At 32.2% G+C, this 15,539-nt stretch overlaps 1 protein-coding gene and 1 long non-coding RNA gene across 4 annotated transcripts; one reads left to right on the top strand and one right to left on the bottom strand.

Moving 5' to 3' along the window:
- Positions 1-1,085: 1,085 nt before the first annotated feature.
- On the bottom strand, positions 1,086-11,854 carry LOC130806965 (uncharacterized). 2 transcript variants are annotated; one of them, XR_009040418.1, is made up of 3 exons: positions 11,747-11,854; positions 10,978-11,048; positions 1,086-1,173 (listed from the first exon to the last, which is right to left on the bottom strand). It is a non-coding gene; the product is annotated as an uncharacterized LOC130806965 (long non-coding RNA). The 2 variants fall into 2 exon arrangements; XR_009040419.1 differs by lacking the exon at positions 1,086-1,173 and adding an exon at positions 6,714-6,809.
- LOC130806964 (BAG family molecular chaperone regulator 7-like) lies at positions 11,799-13,815 on the top strand. 2 transcript variants are annotated; one of them, XM_057672234.1, is made up of 2 exons: positions 11,799-12,601; positions 12,878-13,815. In XM_057672234.1, the coding sequence occupies exons 1-2, from the start codon at positions 11,933-11,935 to the stop codon at positions 12,884-12,886; spliced, it is 678 nt and encodes a 225-aa protein (XP_057528217.1). In that variant the 5' UTR covers positions 11,799-11,932; the 3' UTR covers positions 12,887-13,815. The 2 variants fall into 2 exon arrangements, with proteins under 2 accessions (XP_057528217.1, XP_057528216.1); XM_057672233.1 differs by having other exon boundaries at positions 13,263-13,813.
- The last annotated feature ends 1,724 nt before the right edge of the window (positions 13,816-15,539 follow it).

The following is a 15,539-nucleotide window of genomic DNA, read 5'->3' as shown; positions in this document are numbered from 1 at the left end:
AAATAAGCAAAACATCCATTCAAAACTCTCCAAGCAATAAACATGTAGAGTACTTTGTTGAAGCCCCGCCTTTCAGACTAACCCATGAAACTAATGACCTGTAAGAGAGCTCAATGGTCTTAACTTATTAGCTACCTCATATTCTATTATTTTTTTAGTCTTATTTTGGACAAACTCGAAAAGAGAACAACAAACATACACCAATACAGAATTATGGATCCCACTATATGCAGCACATAAGCATAGTACATAACTCATGAAATAACGTACTTAATTAGCTACCTCGTATTCTAATACTTTTCCGTCTTATTTTGAATAAACTCAAGAAGAGAACAGCAAACATACACCAATATAAAATTACGGATCCCACTATATGCAGCATAGTACTTACCTTATGATATAACATACAAATCAACTTGAATAAACATTACCAACTTCAATTTGAAAAGAACAATCTAATTTCAATGCTCAAACATTACCAGCTTCCACCTCTTCTCTTCAATTCCTTGATTTGGATCACCGTCTCCAAAAACAAATGAGAAGACCTACAGCAAAGCAATCATATCAAATAGTTTCAAAGAAATCTACAATTTTTTTCAGTTCATTCCAATTCATCAAAGGAACATAATTGAACCCAATTTTCAAAGTACTGAATGTTAATATTATAGAAGAATTTCTGACCGACAAAAACCCAAAACCCAGAAAAATCTTATCCTGAAGAACCTAACACGAACAAATTCCAAAGAAATACAGGTATTTCAGATTATTATTTAAAAATTTTCATAAAACTTTCTAGTAAATGGAAGAAATTATTAGTACCCATAAACACCAAAGAGAAAAAATGCAACAGAATCTCTTGAATCATTTGACAATTCCGGATAAAAAACAGCAACAGGAATTATAAGGCTATTTAGGATTTCTAATGGAAATTTTTCATAAAATTTATAAATAAAAAAAGCTTTTGTGAATTAATTGGAAAAATAAGCAGCATTATCAACCCAGAAATAAAAATGTAATACAAAAAACAAACTCATTAACAGTGTTGATTAGAAAAATACCTGGTGTACGAAAAGGTGTATTTGTGTTAGATGGTATTAGAACTGATCGACGCCCACGAATCCTCATCGGAGATTTCGCAAGGTCGCAAGCGGTGGTTTTTTATCAGTTTTCATCCTGCAAAGTCAAAGAAGCACAAACATGGAAAAAAATTACAGATTTAGAGATGAATAAACAAGAAATTGAAGAGCTGATATGAAGAAACAATGAAACAAATCAGTAAATCAACAAATTATAATTAGGGATTTAGGGAATTAGGGTTCATAAATGAAGAAATTATAATTAGGGTTCAAAACCAACATCAAAACGAGTAAACGACAGTCGACAAAACCAACATTCAAAAATCAAAACCAGCATCAAAACCGTAAGCATCAAAACCAGCATTCATATTTTGATTCATCTTCACCATAAAATCAAAAAGAAAACGAATGATGGAAACCAGCATTCAAAACCAACATTCATCTTCACCATTTGATTCAGAACATCAAGATCAAGAGAAATAGAGAATCAATATCAATTATCAAAACCAGCATCAAAACGAGTAAACGACAGTCGAAAAAACCAACATTCAAGCATCAAAACCAGCATCACCACTTTGACCCATAGTTACCATTAACAACATTCAAATCCAAATCCTCACCACTACCTATACACCATCAAGACACTACGAATCCATTCCCACAAATTGTTTCACAAGTAACTAGTATTACATCTAAGAGTATCAATCTATTCAATCATTCACCATTATCATAACTTGTCACAACTCTTAGTTCCTAACAATGATTCAGCAGCTAAATATACATATCCAACAGCTAGTCTCAATCAACAAAACTCATCCAATTAGTTTATATAAACTCAAGATTCATCAAAATTAGAGCTTAATACATGGTAAGGGAGCACGCTAATGAAAGTATGCCAATGAAATCAATCTCATATGAATTAAACATCAACACTGAGAAAACAGAGAAAAGAAATCAAGAAGGGTTTGCCTTCTGTTTACTGATCAGCAAAGAACACCACCAAAACTAGCTACAAAATTGATATCAGTTTCTTGAAGTTTCGATGCTTAAACAACAAGACCAAATTCTACTTATTTTCCCCAATTCAAAGAACCGGGTATTAGACTAGAAAAGGTTTGATTGCTATATTGCTAATTTTTACTTTAATGGAATAAATTCTACAAATATATTGATTTTACATGTAATTTCGATTAGAAATAGTTAGGGTTCGAACATATGAGAAGAAAATCGGTTATTAAAGATGAGTAAAATGAAATTACACATAGAAATTAAGAGATTTAATTCCTTAGTTTGTTTACACCAACAAATACAAGAAGAGGAACACCGGTAATGGTTGTAGAACCACCGTGAGAAGTGGTGTTCGTGTTCGGTGAAAGCTGTCGCCTGACTTTGCTGGACAGAGAAAAGGGAAAACGAAAAGGACCGGTTGAATCAACGAGAAGATGATGAATCTTGCTTGAAGGCACTCGAAATTTCAGAAGAAGGAGGAAGGTGGTGAAGATGTTGATGGTGTTGCTGATTGCTCGAAGAAGAAGGAAGGAAAGGGAAATGGGTTTCTGATTTGGGATTTGGGGTTTTTGATGTGTTCAATTGAGGAGTGTGGTTTAGCTGAATTTTAGTTTCAATCGAAGTGAGGGAGAAGGGAAGGGTTTGGGTATTTTTAATCAAATTAAAAGAAAAGGAAAAGAGAGAAGAAATAAAATAGAGAATATTTTGCAATGACATTGTTGTTGCAATACATAAAATAATTTTTCGCAACGACTCGTGTTGTTGCGTTATCTAATAATGCTTTATAGCAACGACTGGTATCGTTGCAAAAAACAAATATTAATTATTTCAAAGCCCGCACTCATTTTTTTTTTATGGCAACGATTATTTAGCAACAACAACGGATTTCGCAACAACTTGTATTTTTCGCAACGAAAAAAATATAGTCGTTGCTAAAACTTGTTGCTAAAAACAAGTTTTCTTGTAGTGAGGTCTGAAGAAGTGCGTCAGCTAAAAATAACGTAGGAATTTATTTTCTCTTTTTAGTTGATGTAAATGGTTTAAAATTAAGTTATTGCATAATTGTTAATTGGCAAATTAAAAAATAACCACCTAAAACTACCTAAGACTATTTCTAAAATAGAAAAATAAGTTTCCTTATTTTTCTCCTTAAAAATAGGAAATTAAAATGGGCTTTATTTAATTAAACCTAATTAACCTATTTTAATTATTTTTAATTACTGTAGGATTAGAGGGTGGTTAGGGCTTTTTATTTAAGATAAATCTTATTTACTATTTTTGGTAAATAATAACCGGTTGGAAAGACTTGGCTTCCAAGCAATTTAATTTCACTTTCCTTAAAAATAGGATCTAGAAAGAGTGGGTGGTTAGGGTTTCTAAAAAATGCCGGTTGTTCCTTTATAAAAAGGGATGACTTGTTCAAAAACCGTGCGCAGGTGGTAGTGCCCATAAGAGAGAAAATTCAAGAGATCACCACTTAAGAAAAATATCTTGTTCTTATATTTGCCAATTAACTTAAAATATTTTTCTTATGCAATTTCTTAGTTCTTAATCCATCTTAGAGAATTTATTCATGTCTTAAAAATTATTCTGTAAAGGGTTTTTGAGAGAAGTTGTAATTAGACTTAAGGGAAGTCTAGAGAGAAGTGAGAAGAGGCTTCGTGTGAAGCAAGAGAAAAGAGAACGAGAACGAGAACGTGAACGAGAAAGAGAAAGAGAAGGAGAAGAGAAGAGAAAGAGAAGTTGGCCTTTTGTTGAGAATTGTTTTATGTAATTGTATAATTGCCTAAAACATATTAAGAGAATTTTTAAAATCCCGAGTGGTCGTGATTTTTCCTTCCATAAGGGGAAGTTGGATTGTGGTGACTACACGTTCAAAAGAGACTGCAAAATTCATCGGAAATGGTTCAAAAGAGACTCCAAGGCTTGGGAAAGGACGAGTCAAAGAACTTATTTGAGAAGGTAGCATTTGGTTCTGACCACTTATATCTTCAAGACGAGTTGGTTGAAATTGGGCAAAAAATTGTTGAAGCATGTGGTGGAGTCCCTCTAGCCTTAAGAGTGGCAGGAAGTCTTGTATATGGTCAAGACAAGAAGAAGTGTCAAACAGTTCAAGAAGTCGATGTGGCCAACATGGGCAACAATGATATCACACAAATATTGAAGCTAAGTTATCATCATCTTCCATTCTCCTTAAAAAATTGTTTTAGTTATTGTGCCATTTTTCCAAAGGATTATACAATGAAGAAGGACATGTTGATAAACATTTGGACGGCACACAACTTTATTGTTCCGTTACACGAAGGTCAGAGCATTGAAGATGCAGGTGAGGAACTGTTCCTGTCTGATTATGAGAACAATTAATTATTTTATTAATCTCCTGATTTATGATTTAATCAGAATGATTAAGCTGGTGGAAGTCCTTTTAACTTAATTCCTTGCCAGTTATGCAGCAAGATCTTTTTAGTGAAGATGTCTGTTGGCCTGCAAAACACACAAAGGGTCAGAAAGGTCCGGAAGTCTTTTCCGGGGACCTACTCCTTAATAAGTAATTAAATCTTAATCTATAAGTTTAAACATATTTAAGTGAGATTTTGTTTGATTTGTCTAAATGAAAAGTTAATTAATATCAAATTTTTATAATTTATTATCATGTATAATTAGAGATATTAAAGATTAAATTAGTGCATACGTGAAAAAGTAAATATTGCAAGTAATTTAAAACCAAATATAATTAATATTATTTTATTGCCAATAACACACTATTATTCTATTGTAATTACTATAAAGTGTCTCATCTCCTTTTTATATTAAGACAAGAATATAACTTTGGTATATTAAAAGTATCTTGAGTATAGAATTTAGAATAAGTTAAATACGTATAGTAACAAAAATATGCAATAGTTGATTATATGTAAAAAAAAAAAAAAAAAAAAAAAAAAAAAAAAAAACTAGTACATTATTTCTAAGACATGTACTAAAAATAGAAGTACATTATTTATTATTCAATGACATATTTACATTTCGATAAAAAAAATGACAAATTTACATTATTTTTTTACTTTAAATACTAGCCTGTGTTTTACATTTTTATGATTGGCCAGCTGCGACATAGTAACAAAATTTTCGCCGCACACTTTGCATTCCCAAGGATTTTTCGGATTCTTTTTCTTGTTCTTTTCCTGCGCTGTAGGTTTCTTGTTTGATGTAGATCCCTTTGTAGTTGTACCCATCTGTAAAATTTAAGTTAAATTATAAAATTGAATAAATTTAAAAAAACAAAATAATTAGGTCTAATGTAATAGTTTTGATATATAAAATGATACTCTCTCATAATCGTCCACTACACCTTACTCCACTCACAAACATAGTTCTTGTGATCATCGTCTTTTTGTTGTTTTCGACTTTCGGATAAATGCTTTTAAAGACCATCTTATCAATTCTGAATAATTCAAGAAATTAAATAAATACTAATCATAATTAATATTGATTTTTTATACTCATAAAAAAATTTATCATCGAAGATAACATATAATAAATTAATAATTTAACAGAGATTTTGCATTCTATCTAAAGAAAAATGTATCAAAATTTTTAAAGTATCAATATTAATTATTATTGATTTGGCCATCGCTATTCTGTAGTGCATTGCTCTTCTAAGGAACTATAGTTACATAGTTTATTACAGTGGTAAAATAAGTTTGTTAGTTAAATTATTAATTATTGCTCTTCATTGATCATTTTTTTTCTTTTATTTTTTTATGTGACATTGATTTGATCGATAGTAATTAGCAACTCGTAGCCCAATTCTACTTGAAAAAATACACGGATCCGATCTGTACTCGATAAAATCGAACCATTTATTAACCGATGACAACCCGAGACCGATGGAACTCGACTCGAACTTCAACAGACATTGAACCGATGCAAACCGGATAGCTCGAATAACTGATCTTCAATCGAACCGTGACTAACTGACCGGACCCAAGTGCGACCCGTTGTAACATATATCCGAAAATAACCGATCCGAAATTCAACCGAACCCAATGACACATGTCCGAAACCGACCCCATCACCCGAATGAACACCTCTACCTAAAACACACACTATATAATACATTAATTTTAAACGAAAAACTACGACAACTGATCTTGCTGCGTTTTGTCTATTTTTCCCCCCAAAAAAATTTTGATTCGTGGAATACAAGATCATTGGGGTAATTTAGATGCTCTTTCCTCCATTAATTTTCAACGAAACTCAAAATCCAATGAAATTGTTGCTGCTTTCTTCGATTTCTTTCACCAGCATTATTTTATTTGTGGATTATAAGATTAGTTGGTAAGTTTCCTCCTACTAATTTCTTTCTTTTGTATTAATAGATGGATTCGAATAAGGGCAAAGCGAAGAATGATGTCAAAGACCAGACTAAAGTCAAAGAAAATAAAGAAGCACTCAAGAAAGCATCTGATCCACATACTTGTTCTGATTGCCAAAAAGTGTGTGATAATATGTCGGCTTTAGCCGTACATAGATCAAATTATTTTTCTTTACTTTTAGTGAGTGATAATTTGATCTATGTACGGCTAAAGCCGACATATTATCACACACTTTTTTGCAATCAGAACAAGTATGTGGATCAGATGCTTTCTTGAGTGCTTCTTTATTTTCTTTGACTTTAGTCTGGTCTTTGACATCATTCTTCGCTTTGCCCTTATTCGAATCCATCTATTAATACAAAAGAAAGAAATTAGTAGGAGGAAACTTACCAACTAATCTTATAATCCACAAATAAAATAATGCTGGTGAAAGAAATCGAAGAAAGCAGCAACAATTTCATTGGATTTTGAGTTTCGTTGAAAATTAATGGAGGAAAGAGCATCTAAATTACCCCAATGATCTTGTATTCCACGAATCAAAATTTTTTTGGGGGGAAAAATAGACAAAACGCAGCAAGATCAGTTGTCGTAGTTTTTCGTTTAAAATTAATGTATTATATAGTGTGTGTTTTAGGTAGAGGTGTTCATTCGGGTGATGGGGTCGGTTTCGGACATGTGTCATTGGGTTCGGTTGAATTTCGGATCGGTTATTTTCGGATATATGTTACAACGGGTCGCACTTGGGTCCGGTCAGTTAGTCACGGTTCGATTGAAGATCAGTTATTCGAGCTATCCGGTTTGCATCGGTTCGATGTCTGTTGAAGTTCGAGTCGAGTTCCATCGGTCTCGGGTTGTCATCGGTTAATAAATGGTTCGATTTTATCGAGTACAGATCGGATCCGTGTATTTTTTCAAGTAGAATTGGGCTACGAGTTGCTAATTACTATCGATCAAATCAATGTCACATAAAAAAATAAAAGAAAAAAAATGATCAATGAAGAGCAATAATTAATAATTTAACTAACAAACTTATTTTACCACTGTAATAAACTATGTAACTATAGTTCCTTAGAAGAGCAATGCACTACAGAATAGCGATGGCCAAATCAATAATAATTAATATTGATACTTTAAAAATTTTGATACATTTTTCTTTAGATAGAATGCAAAATCTCTGTTAAATTATTAATTTATTATATGTTATCTTCGATGATAAATTTTTTTATGAGTATAAAAAATCAATATTAATTATGATTAGTATTTATTTAATTTCTTGAATTATTCAGAATTGATAAGATGGTCTTTAAAAGCATTTATCCGAAAGTCGAAAACAACAAAAAGACGATGATCACAAGAACTATGTTTGTGAGTGGAGTAAGGTGTAGTGGACGATTATGAGAGAGTATCATTTTATATATCAAAACTATTACATTAGACCTAATTATTTTGTTTTTTTAAATTTATTCAATTTTATAATTTAACTTAAATTTTACAGATGGGTACAACTACAAAGGGATCTACATCAAACAAGAAACCTACAGCGCAGGAAAAGAACAAGAAAAAGAATCCGAAAAATCCTTGGGAATGCAAAGTGTGCGGCGAAAATTTTGTTACTATGTCGCAGCTGGCCAATCATAAAAATGTAAAACACAGACTAGTATTTAAAGTAAAAAATAATGTAAATTTGTCATTTTTTTTGATCGAAATGTAAATATGTCATTGAATAATAAATAATGTACTTCTATTTTTAGTACATGTCCTAGAAATAATGTACTAGTTTTTTTTGTTTTTTTTATGTTTTAATTTATTTTTTTATATATATATAATCAACTATTGCATATTTTTGTTACTATACGTATTTAACTTATTCTAAATTCTATACTCAAGATACTTTTAATATACCAAATTTATATTCTTGTCTTAATATAAAAAGGGGATGAGACACTTTATAGTAATTACAATAGAATAATAGTGTGTTATTGGCAATAAAATAATATTAATTATATTTGCTTTTAAATTACTTGCAATATTTACTTTTTCACGTATGCACTAATTTAATCTTTAATATCTCTAATTATACATGATAACAAATTATAAAAATTTGATATTAATTAACTTTTCATTGAGACAAATCAAACAAAATCTCACTTAAATATGTTTAAACTTATAGATTAAGATATAATTATATATATATTATCAGACCAAATCAGAAATTCCATCTGAAAATTTTTCAGACCAAACCAGACCAATTACAACACCAAACCGGACCGTTCTACTGGTCTTTATTTTAAAGCAATTTTTTGGGATGAAACTATTTTCGGTTCCTTCAAGAGAGAAATATAGACTGACAACAATCATCTGCAAAAACCATATAAATCCAAAGAATAACATATTCACAGTCATCCAAATAAATATTCGTAAAAAAGAACTACAGAGTGTAATGAGAAATAGGGAATGCAAGATTGATCAAATGAAATTCATCTTATAAAATTCGAAAACAAGGAAAAACCTACGGGATTCATCAACTAAAATTCGTCAAGAAAAATCAAGAACACTAAAGAATCCATCTATTGAAATTCGAAAAATCAAACATCAAAAATCAACACTAATTCGAAAAAATCAAAAAATAATTCGGAAAAATCAACAAATAGTTCGAATATATCAACAAATAATTCAAAAATACCAACAATATTTCGAAAAAATCAAGAAGAGACTAACATACTTTTATCACTAGATACAATATTTACCCTTGATTTCTTCTGGAATATCAAGACTTGATGAAAACACAAAATTAGATGAGTAGAAGAGAGTACAAATTCGTAGGGATGAAAGCATGAAATGTTAGAGTTTATTTATAAGATTAATAAATCACCGGGTGAGAGTTTTGTTATTTTAATTTATCTTTTTTTTATTTTGTTTATTTTATTATTATTTTTTTGTCATTTTATGGTGATTTACAAATCACGGTTATTGATTAGGAATTTTTGTTTTACTTTCATGGGCCAGTAAAGTTTATTTTAATGTTGGGCCTACCGGTCTATGCCTATTGTAATACGGTTTATAGTCTCCGGTTTCCGGTTTACACCAAATCGGAAAATATTACGGTTTCCAGTGTGGTCTGGTCTAAAAATTTTAAAACCTAGATCGGAGCGGAAACCGTATTTTTTTCAAAAAAAAACCAGACCAGACCATTTAAACCGTAGACCAGACCAAATACTTTAATTATGGTTTGGTCCGGTTTAATTTATGTTTTTGACCAAATTTTGTTCAGCCCTAATTCAAATGGGACAGAAATCAGAATTATATCCCATCCGTCCAATTATATGTCTGATACGCCCACGTGGTCCACATTATATCCCATAAGTAGAGCTGTTCATGGGCGGGCTTGGACGGGTAGTAGACCGGATAACACCTAAAAAATCTACCCCCGGGCTCAAACATTCAAAATCCCGCCCGCATATGTGGGCATATTTTTTTGTCGCTACTCGCCCATTTTTTAAGCGGGCGGGACCCGCGGGTAGGCAGGTATTTATTATATAAAAATTAAAAGTATAATACGAATTGTAAAGTTAAGTTTTAATAACAATTAAAATATAATACATTGTCCAAAATACTCCAAATACATAAAAAGTTTTAAAATACTCAAATTACATTATAAAAAAATAAGTTGGATGATCCAACAAAAGTATTGCATCATCGATTTATCTTACTATGGAGTTTGAAGTCCAGACATATACCTTCTCCAATCATAATAAGTTTAAAAAAATTATTAAAATGGGTATGGATGCTAATTACTAAAGTTGGGTATGTAGTAGTCCTAAATAGTAGACTTGTGACTACTAGTTTCATAACGAATTAATTATTAAAAAATTAATATATATTAAACTAAGCGGGCGGGCGGGTATACCCGCGGGTATTTTTTTAGTATCGCTACCCACCCATTTATCTTGGCGGCCGGGTATTACCCGTCCAAACTTTAATTTTTTTAAAAAAACGCTATCCATGCCCGCCTATTTTTCAAGCCGGGCGGATCGGGCCTGGCGAGTAGCCCGCGTATGAAAAGCTCTACCCATAAGCTTCATCACATCCGTCCAAATATCTAGCTGTAAAATAGTAAGAATTTTGTGTTTCACTTTATTTCCGTTTTTATTGGTTACTGAATTTGTATTAGGACTTGTCTCTAATTCATAGAGTGATTCAAGCATATTATGGGTGGAACGAATTAGAAATAAGATTATTTCTACTTTGTTTATGTCACTTTTGTTCCAATTCTATTATCCATCTTAGGAAAAATAATTAAAATAAATTGCGTGAAAAAATTGTAATTAGAATATGTTTGTATTTAGCAAACTAAGTTAAGTATCCTATAAAAAAGAGTATAAATAATTCACAAGATATAATAAGTTTGATATAACAAATATATTATACCAACAATTAATTCAAACATCGTTCAAGTAAGTAAAGCGTAAAAGCGTAAAAAAAACCATGAGGCTATTGAAGTTAAAATAGAAATATACCTCTTATTGTTCATTGATTCTTATTCCTTATATAAACCAAACATTACTCATGTTCATTTCATCTTGATAATCTGCAATTAAAACAATACTCTTTTGATCAATTCAAATTCTCGTATTTTCTATCTTACTATTTTGTTTTAATAATTTTACTACATTTTTTTATGCAAATATCTTCATCAGCTTTTTTGTAGTTTTCATTCACATATATCTTTTCTTTTTTAATACCAAACATCTTTAAATTTTTTTTATTATTTTAATTGCATCATCATCATTATCATCCTACCTAGTGTATCCTGCTCATAGATTAACTATGGACAGGGTCTGGGGAGGAAAGGACGGCGGCAACTCATACCCATAAAGGAGAGCGCGACCGAAGAGAGTCCCCCGACTCGAGTAAAATTAAGAGAAACCCCTGCGTTGTGGGAGATAAAAACGCAATAGATAAAATAAAAACGTAAAAAAATAATAAAACTAAAAGAGAACTATACTACTAATAAAGCTAATAGAAACGGAAGAAAAACAAGAGAAGATGAACCCCAGAAGGTACCCTAATAAATCAGTAATCTAAAACATGAAAACATGGATAAGACGCCTCCAACTTTCCCTATACCTAGTCAGGTTCCTAGAGTAGTTTAACTCATACAAGTTATTATTTTAATTGCATCTTTTTTTGAAGATTATTTTAATTGCATCTAAATCAAAATTAAAATTTTATATAAGGAGAAAAATAAAAATTCAATATTTTCTCAATTAGCAATAGAACACTTACCAATTTCTCTAAATTGCCCTTCACCCAATCATCACTCATTATCCCCTTCAAATGTCCGCATCCCCTCTACATTTCCCTTTCAATCGCAGTTCATCATTCATCATCTTCCATCACCTTTCTCTCTCCTCCTCCATCAAAAACTAAACAGAAAACAGTATATAAAATTTAATCTCAAACCAACAAAAAATGAGCTTCAGAAGATTCGAAATCATCGATTATTCATCCCCATTTCCCTTCTTCCCTTCAAAACCCATCTCTTTAATCCCCTTTTACGAAGATGACGTCACTTTCCCTCTCTTCAACTCGTTCCACGACTCATTGTATGACTCGGTCTCCGATCTTATCCAGATCGAAGCCAAACTACCCATCTCCTCCTCAGCCTCATTCACAGTCATCCACCGAGTTAACTCACCCTCGTTGTGCCTGAGCTCGCTTTCGGATCGAGTCAGCGCACTCGAGTCAAAGTTTGACCAGTTGTTGCAAATTAAGGAGAAAGAAGCTAGGTTGGAGAAGATGATGAGTGAGGTGGACAGGAAGTATTCATGGACGGCTGAGATTAAAGGAGGAAGTGATAATTTGGAGAAGAAGTATAAATGGACGGCTGAGATTGAAAGGGATGACATTAAGAAAGGGAAAAGAGGAGAGAGAAAATATCAGTGGATTACTGAGCTTAAAGGGAAGAAAGATGGTGATGAGAAGAGGACTTACACGTGGAAGGCTACTATTGGTGGTAATGATGGTAAGAAGAAGGAAAATGAGAAAAAAGAAAAGAAATGTAAGAAGAAATCATCTGGTACTAGGATTGTTGAGATTGAAGAACCCTCTTATGATCATAAAGCTGTGGTTTTGCGTCAGGTATATAAATATTTATCATGATTTGTTACCCACATTTTGGTTTAAGGTTTTGTAATGTGATTTGGAGTTTTGTATTTGTTGGGTAAAGTTTGAATCTTGATGAAAATGTGTGTAGGATGAATGTTTTTATCTTGCAAGGTGATTTTATGGAATTTTTATTTTGGGTTGTATGCTTGTTTTGTGCTATGTATATGAAGTTTGTTAAAGAGTATTATCATTAGTACTTTACTTTTTTGAAATCATTTTTTAAATTTGTGAGTTTACCTCATTGGACAGAACATATGATATTAGAACCAAGAGGAAGTATAACAACAAACATAAAAAGCTTATTTATTAAGTTCAAACAGCTTGTGTTAGAGTATCTTACCAAGTTGACAGGGTGTAAGAAAGGAGGGGCACCCACAAGCCATTCACAATCATCATTGTTGTGGTTTTATTTTAATGCCGCAAGTGTACGGGTGTTGTAGTACGATTACGAGTCGATTCTCAGGTAAGCAAGATTAACATTCAGTTTTGTTAAATTACCTACTTAAGAAGCAAGATGAGCATAAATTATTCTAACCTTAGATTGCAATTTAGAAATTCAATAAATATCAATAAAATTAAAGTTTGAAGTTGTGCAATGTATTGAACGAGTTTCTTGAATTTTCATTCAATCCAGAGCGAAGTGGAACAAATCTCAGGCGAAGCTTCCTTTTCAAGCAGTCAGAAATTTTTTGGAGTTTGAAGATTCGATCGAAGTGAAAGAATTTTTGTCGAAATTTCATATTGTAGCTGACAGAAACTTTGTGGGCAATTTGATAGCATTCAAGAATTCAATGACTCGGTCGAAGCTGTAGAATCTCGGTCGAATTTCACTCAAACTTTTTCCAGAGGCTGTTTTTGAGATTTCTAATGGCTGGGCTAGAATTGGCAAGTCTTGGTCGAAATTCTTGTAGATTCGATCGAAGCTTCGTACTAATTTTCCAGAAGCTTTTCGTTGGTTTGTGCAATGGCTGGAGCCTGGATTGAGACTGATTTTTTTTATTTCGGGCGAATTTATGTAGTCCTGGGCAAAGTTTCAACAATCTAGGGCGAAATTTGTCAATTAATAATTCAGAAACTTTCTGCCACCGTAATCTCGATCGAGATTTATTAGTCTCGTCCAAGATTGTCTATTTTTTTTTTCTAACCAAAAGCTTTGTTTTGATTCTCCAATTGCCTCCACATCAACTAGCACACATACGAAGTTAAATATCTATTTCAAAATTGGGCAATTCATCTAATATAATAAAATCTACTCTAAAAGATAAAAATTAAGAAAATAAGAAATGATAATTTATAAAAAACGAGTTGTCTATCGAAACTGCTATGTTTAAGGTTTTTCAGCTCGATCATACTAGTAAATAGTTTGAAAAACTACGGAAAAGTTTGTCAAACTGACTCCCACAAAAATCATATTGCGGCAACGAATGACAAAACATAGAAGTTAAGAAAAAGAAAAGAAGACTGATATGGTCATATATAACCCCAACTTATAAAAAAAAATAAAAGGTAAAATAGAACCTAGATAGAGGGAAAAGGGGAAAATGAAAAGAAATAAAAATAAATCAAAAATAAATAGAACCTAGCACGTCCCCTTGGTGCTAACAAGACCTCTTGGTTGAACTAAGCACTCACCCTTAGTGCCTTAGTCCGGATTTACGACTAACGGCCCGTTTGGTAGGTGGTAATAAACGGTGGTAATGGGAATGAAAAATTAGTGTAATTTTGGTTGAAAAATCTCTTGGTTATCCTGAAGGCTATACTTGTCCAACTTCAATCATCTCATTTTCTTCATAAAATTCATTCCAATGCATTACCATTGGGAGAGGTGGTATTATGTGGTAATGGAAATTTGTAAACAAAAATTTTTTTTTGTGATCAAAGTTTCATTACCATGGGAATGATATGGAACTTTTAATGAATTTTTACTCTATAAATCATTCCCATTACCACCATTTAGTACCACTAACCAAACGGGCCGTAAATGTCGTAGACAATTGAGCACACAAGCTGTCACCTTTGCTAGTATGCCCGATCACTCCTTTGGCAACCTCGTACCTTAGTTTTCCTCACACTCTCGAAGTGTTGGAAGGAAGAAGGTTGAGTTGCAAGAGAACACAAGTGCTTTTGAAATGCTTTTTGTATTACTCTCAACTTGAATGTACAAATGATCCTTGGAGCCTATTTATAGTGCTCCATCCTACTTACAAGGACTATCTAGAATATTCCTAACCTAGAGTTATCTAGAATACTCTACACTACTCTCCTAGAGTATGTACATGTCTAGAAAGACCTCTAAGGTTCTGGACATGCCCAGAACTCTCTAGAATACCACACTATTCTACACTACTCTAGTATGTTTTAGTATTTACATGATAGGGCTAGAACCTTCTAGCACCTTCCAGACCCTTCTTGAGTATGCTAGTATCTTCTAGATGTTTCTACCATATTCTAGAACCTTCATAAATGTTCTAGATGCTTCTAGAACATCCTAGAACAGTCTAGAAACCTCTAGACCACTCTGAATCTTTCTTGATGCCTCTTATGTCGGAAATACCGAGAAATATGGGAGATTGACGCCCTTGACTATCAAGGGAGATGATCCGTGACATTAAACTAAAATAAGAATATGGGATTCCTTTGATTTACCAAACTCATGAATATATATCCCCATTGAAGAATTTCATAGGTTTTTACCTTTAAATCCCCTATTAATCTCCTCTTATTTCTCATTAATTTTTGAAATAACTTAATTAAGTTCACCGCAGGCACTTTCGACCCAATCTCGATCGAGATTAGTTAATCTTGACTGAAATTTAAACTTAATTTTCGTAGTGATTTTCCTTTTGGATTATTCTTGACCAAGATTGATATACTCTCGACCGAGATTAATACTTGAACTTTTCCAGTGATT

The sequence above is a fragment of the Amaranthus tricolor genome, chromosome 2, assembly GCF_026212465.1.
Source record: "Amaranthus tricolor cultivar Red isolate AtriRed21 chromosome 2, ASM2621246v1, whole genome shotgun sequence".
In the NCBI taxonomy this organism is placed as follows: domain Eukaryota; kingdom Viridiplantae; phylum Streptophyta; class Magnoliopsida; order Caryophyllales; family Amaranthaceae; genus Amaranthus; species Amaranthus tricolor.
The sequence above is the reverse complement of the archived record's forward strand: the minus strand, read 5'-3'. Positions and strand labels throughout refer to the sequence as shown.

Coding starts and splice junctions, on each gene's coding strand:
- LOC130806964 (XM_057672233.1), top strand. CDS start 11,933: ATGAGCTTCAGAAGATTCGAAATCATCGATTATTCATCCCCATTTCCC. Junction 12,602..13,262: donor AAGCTGTGGTTTTGCGTCAG/GTATATAAATAT, acceptor CATTCAATCCAG/AGCGAAGTGGAACAAATCTC.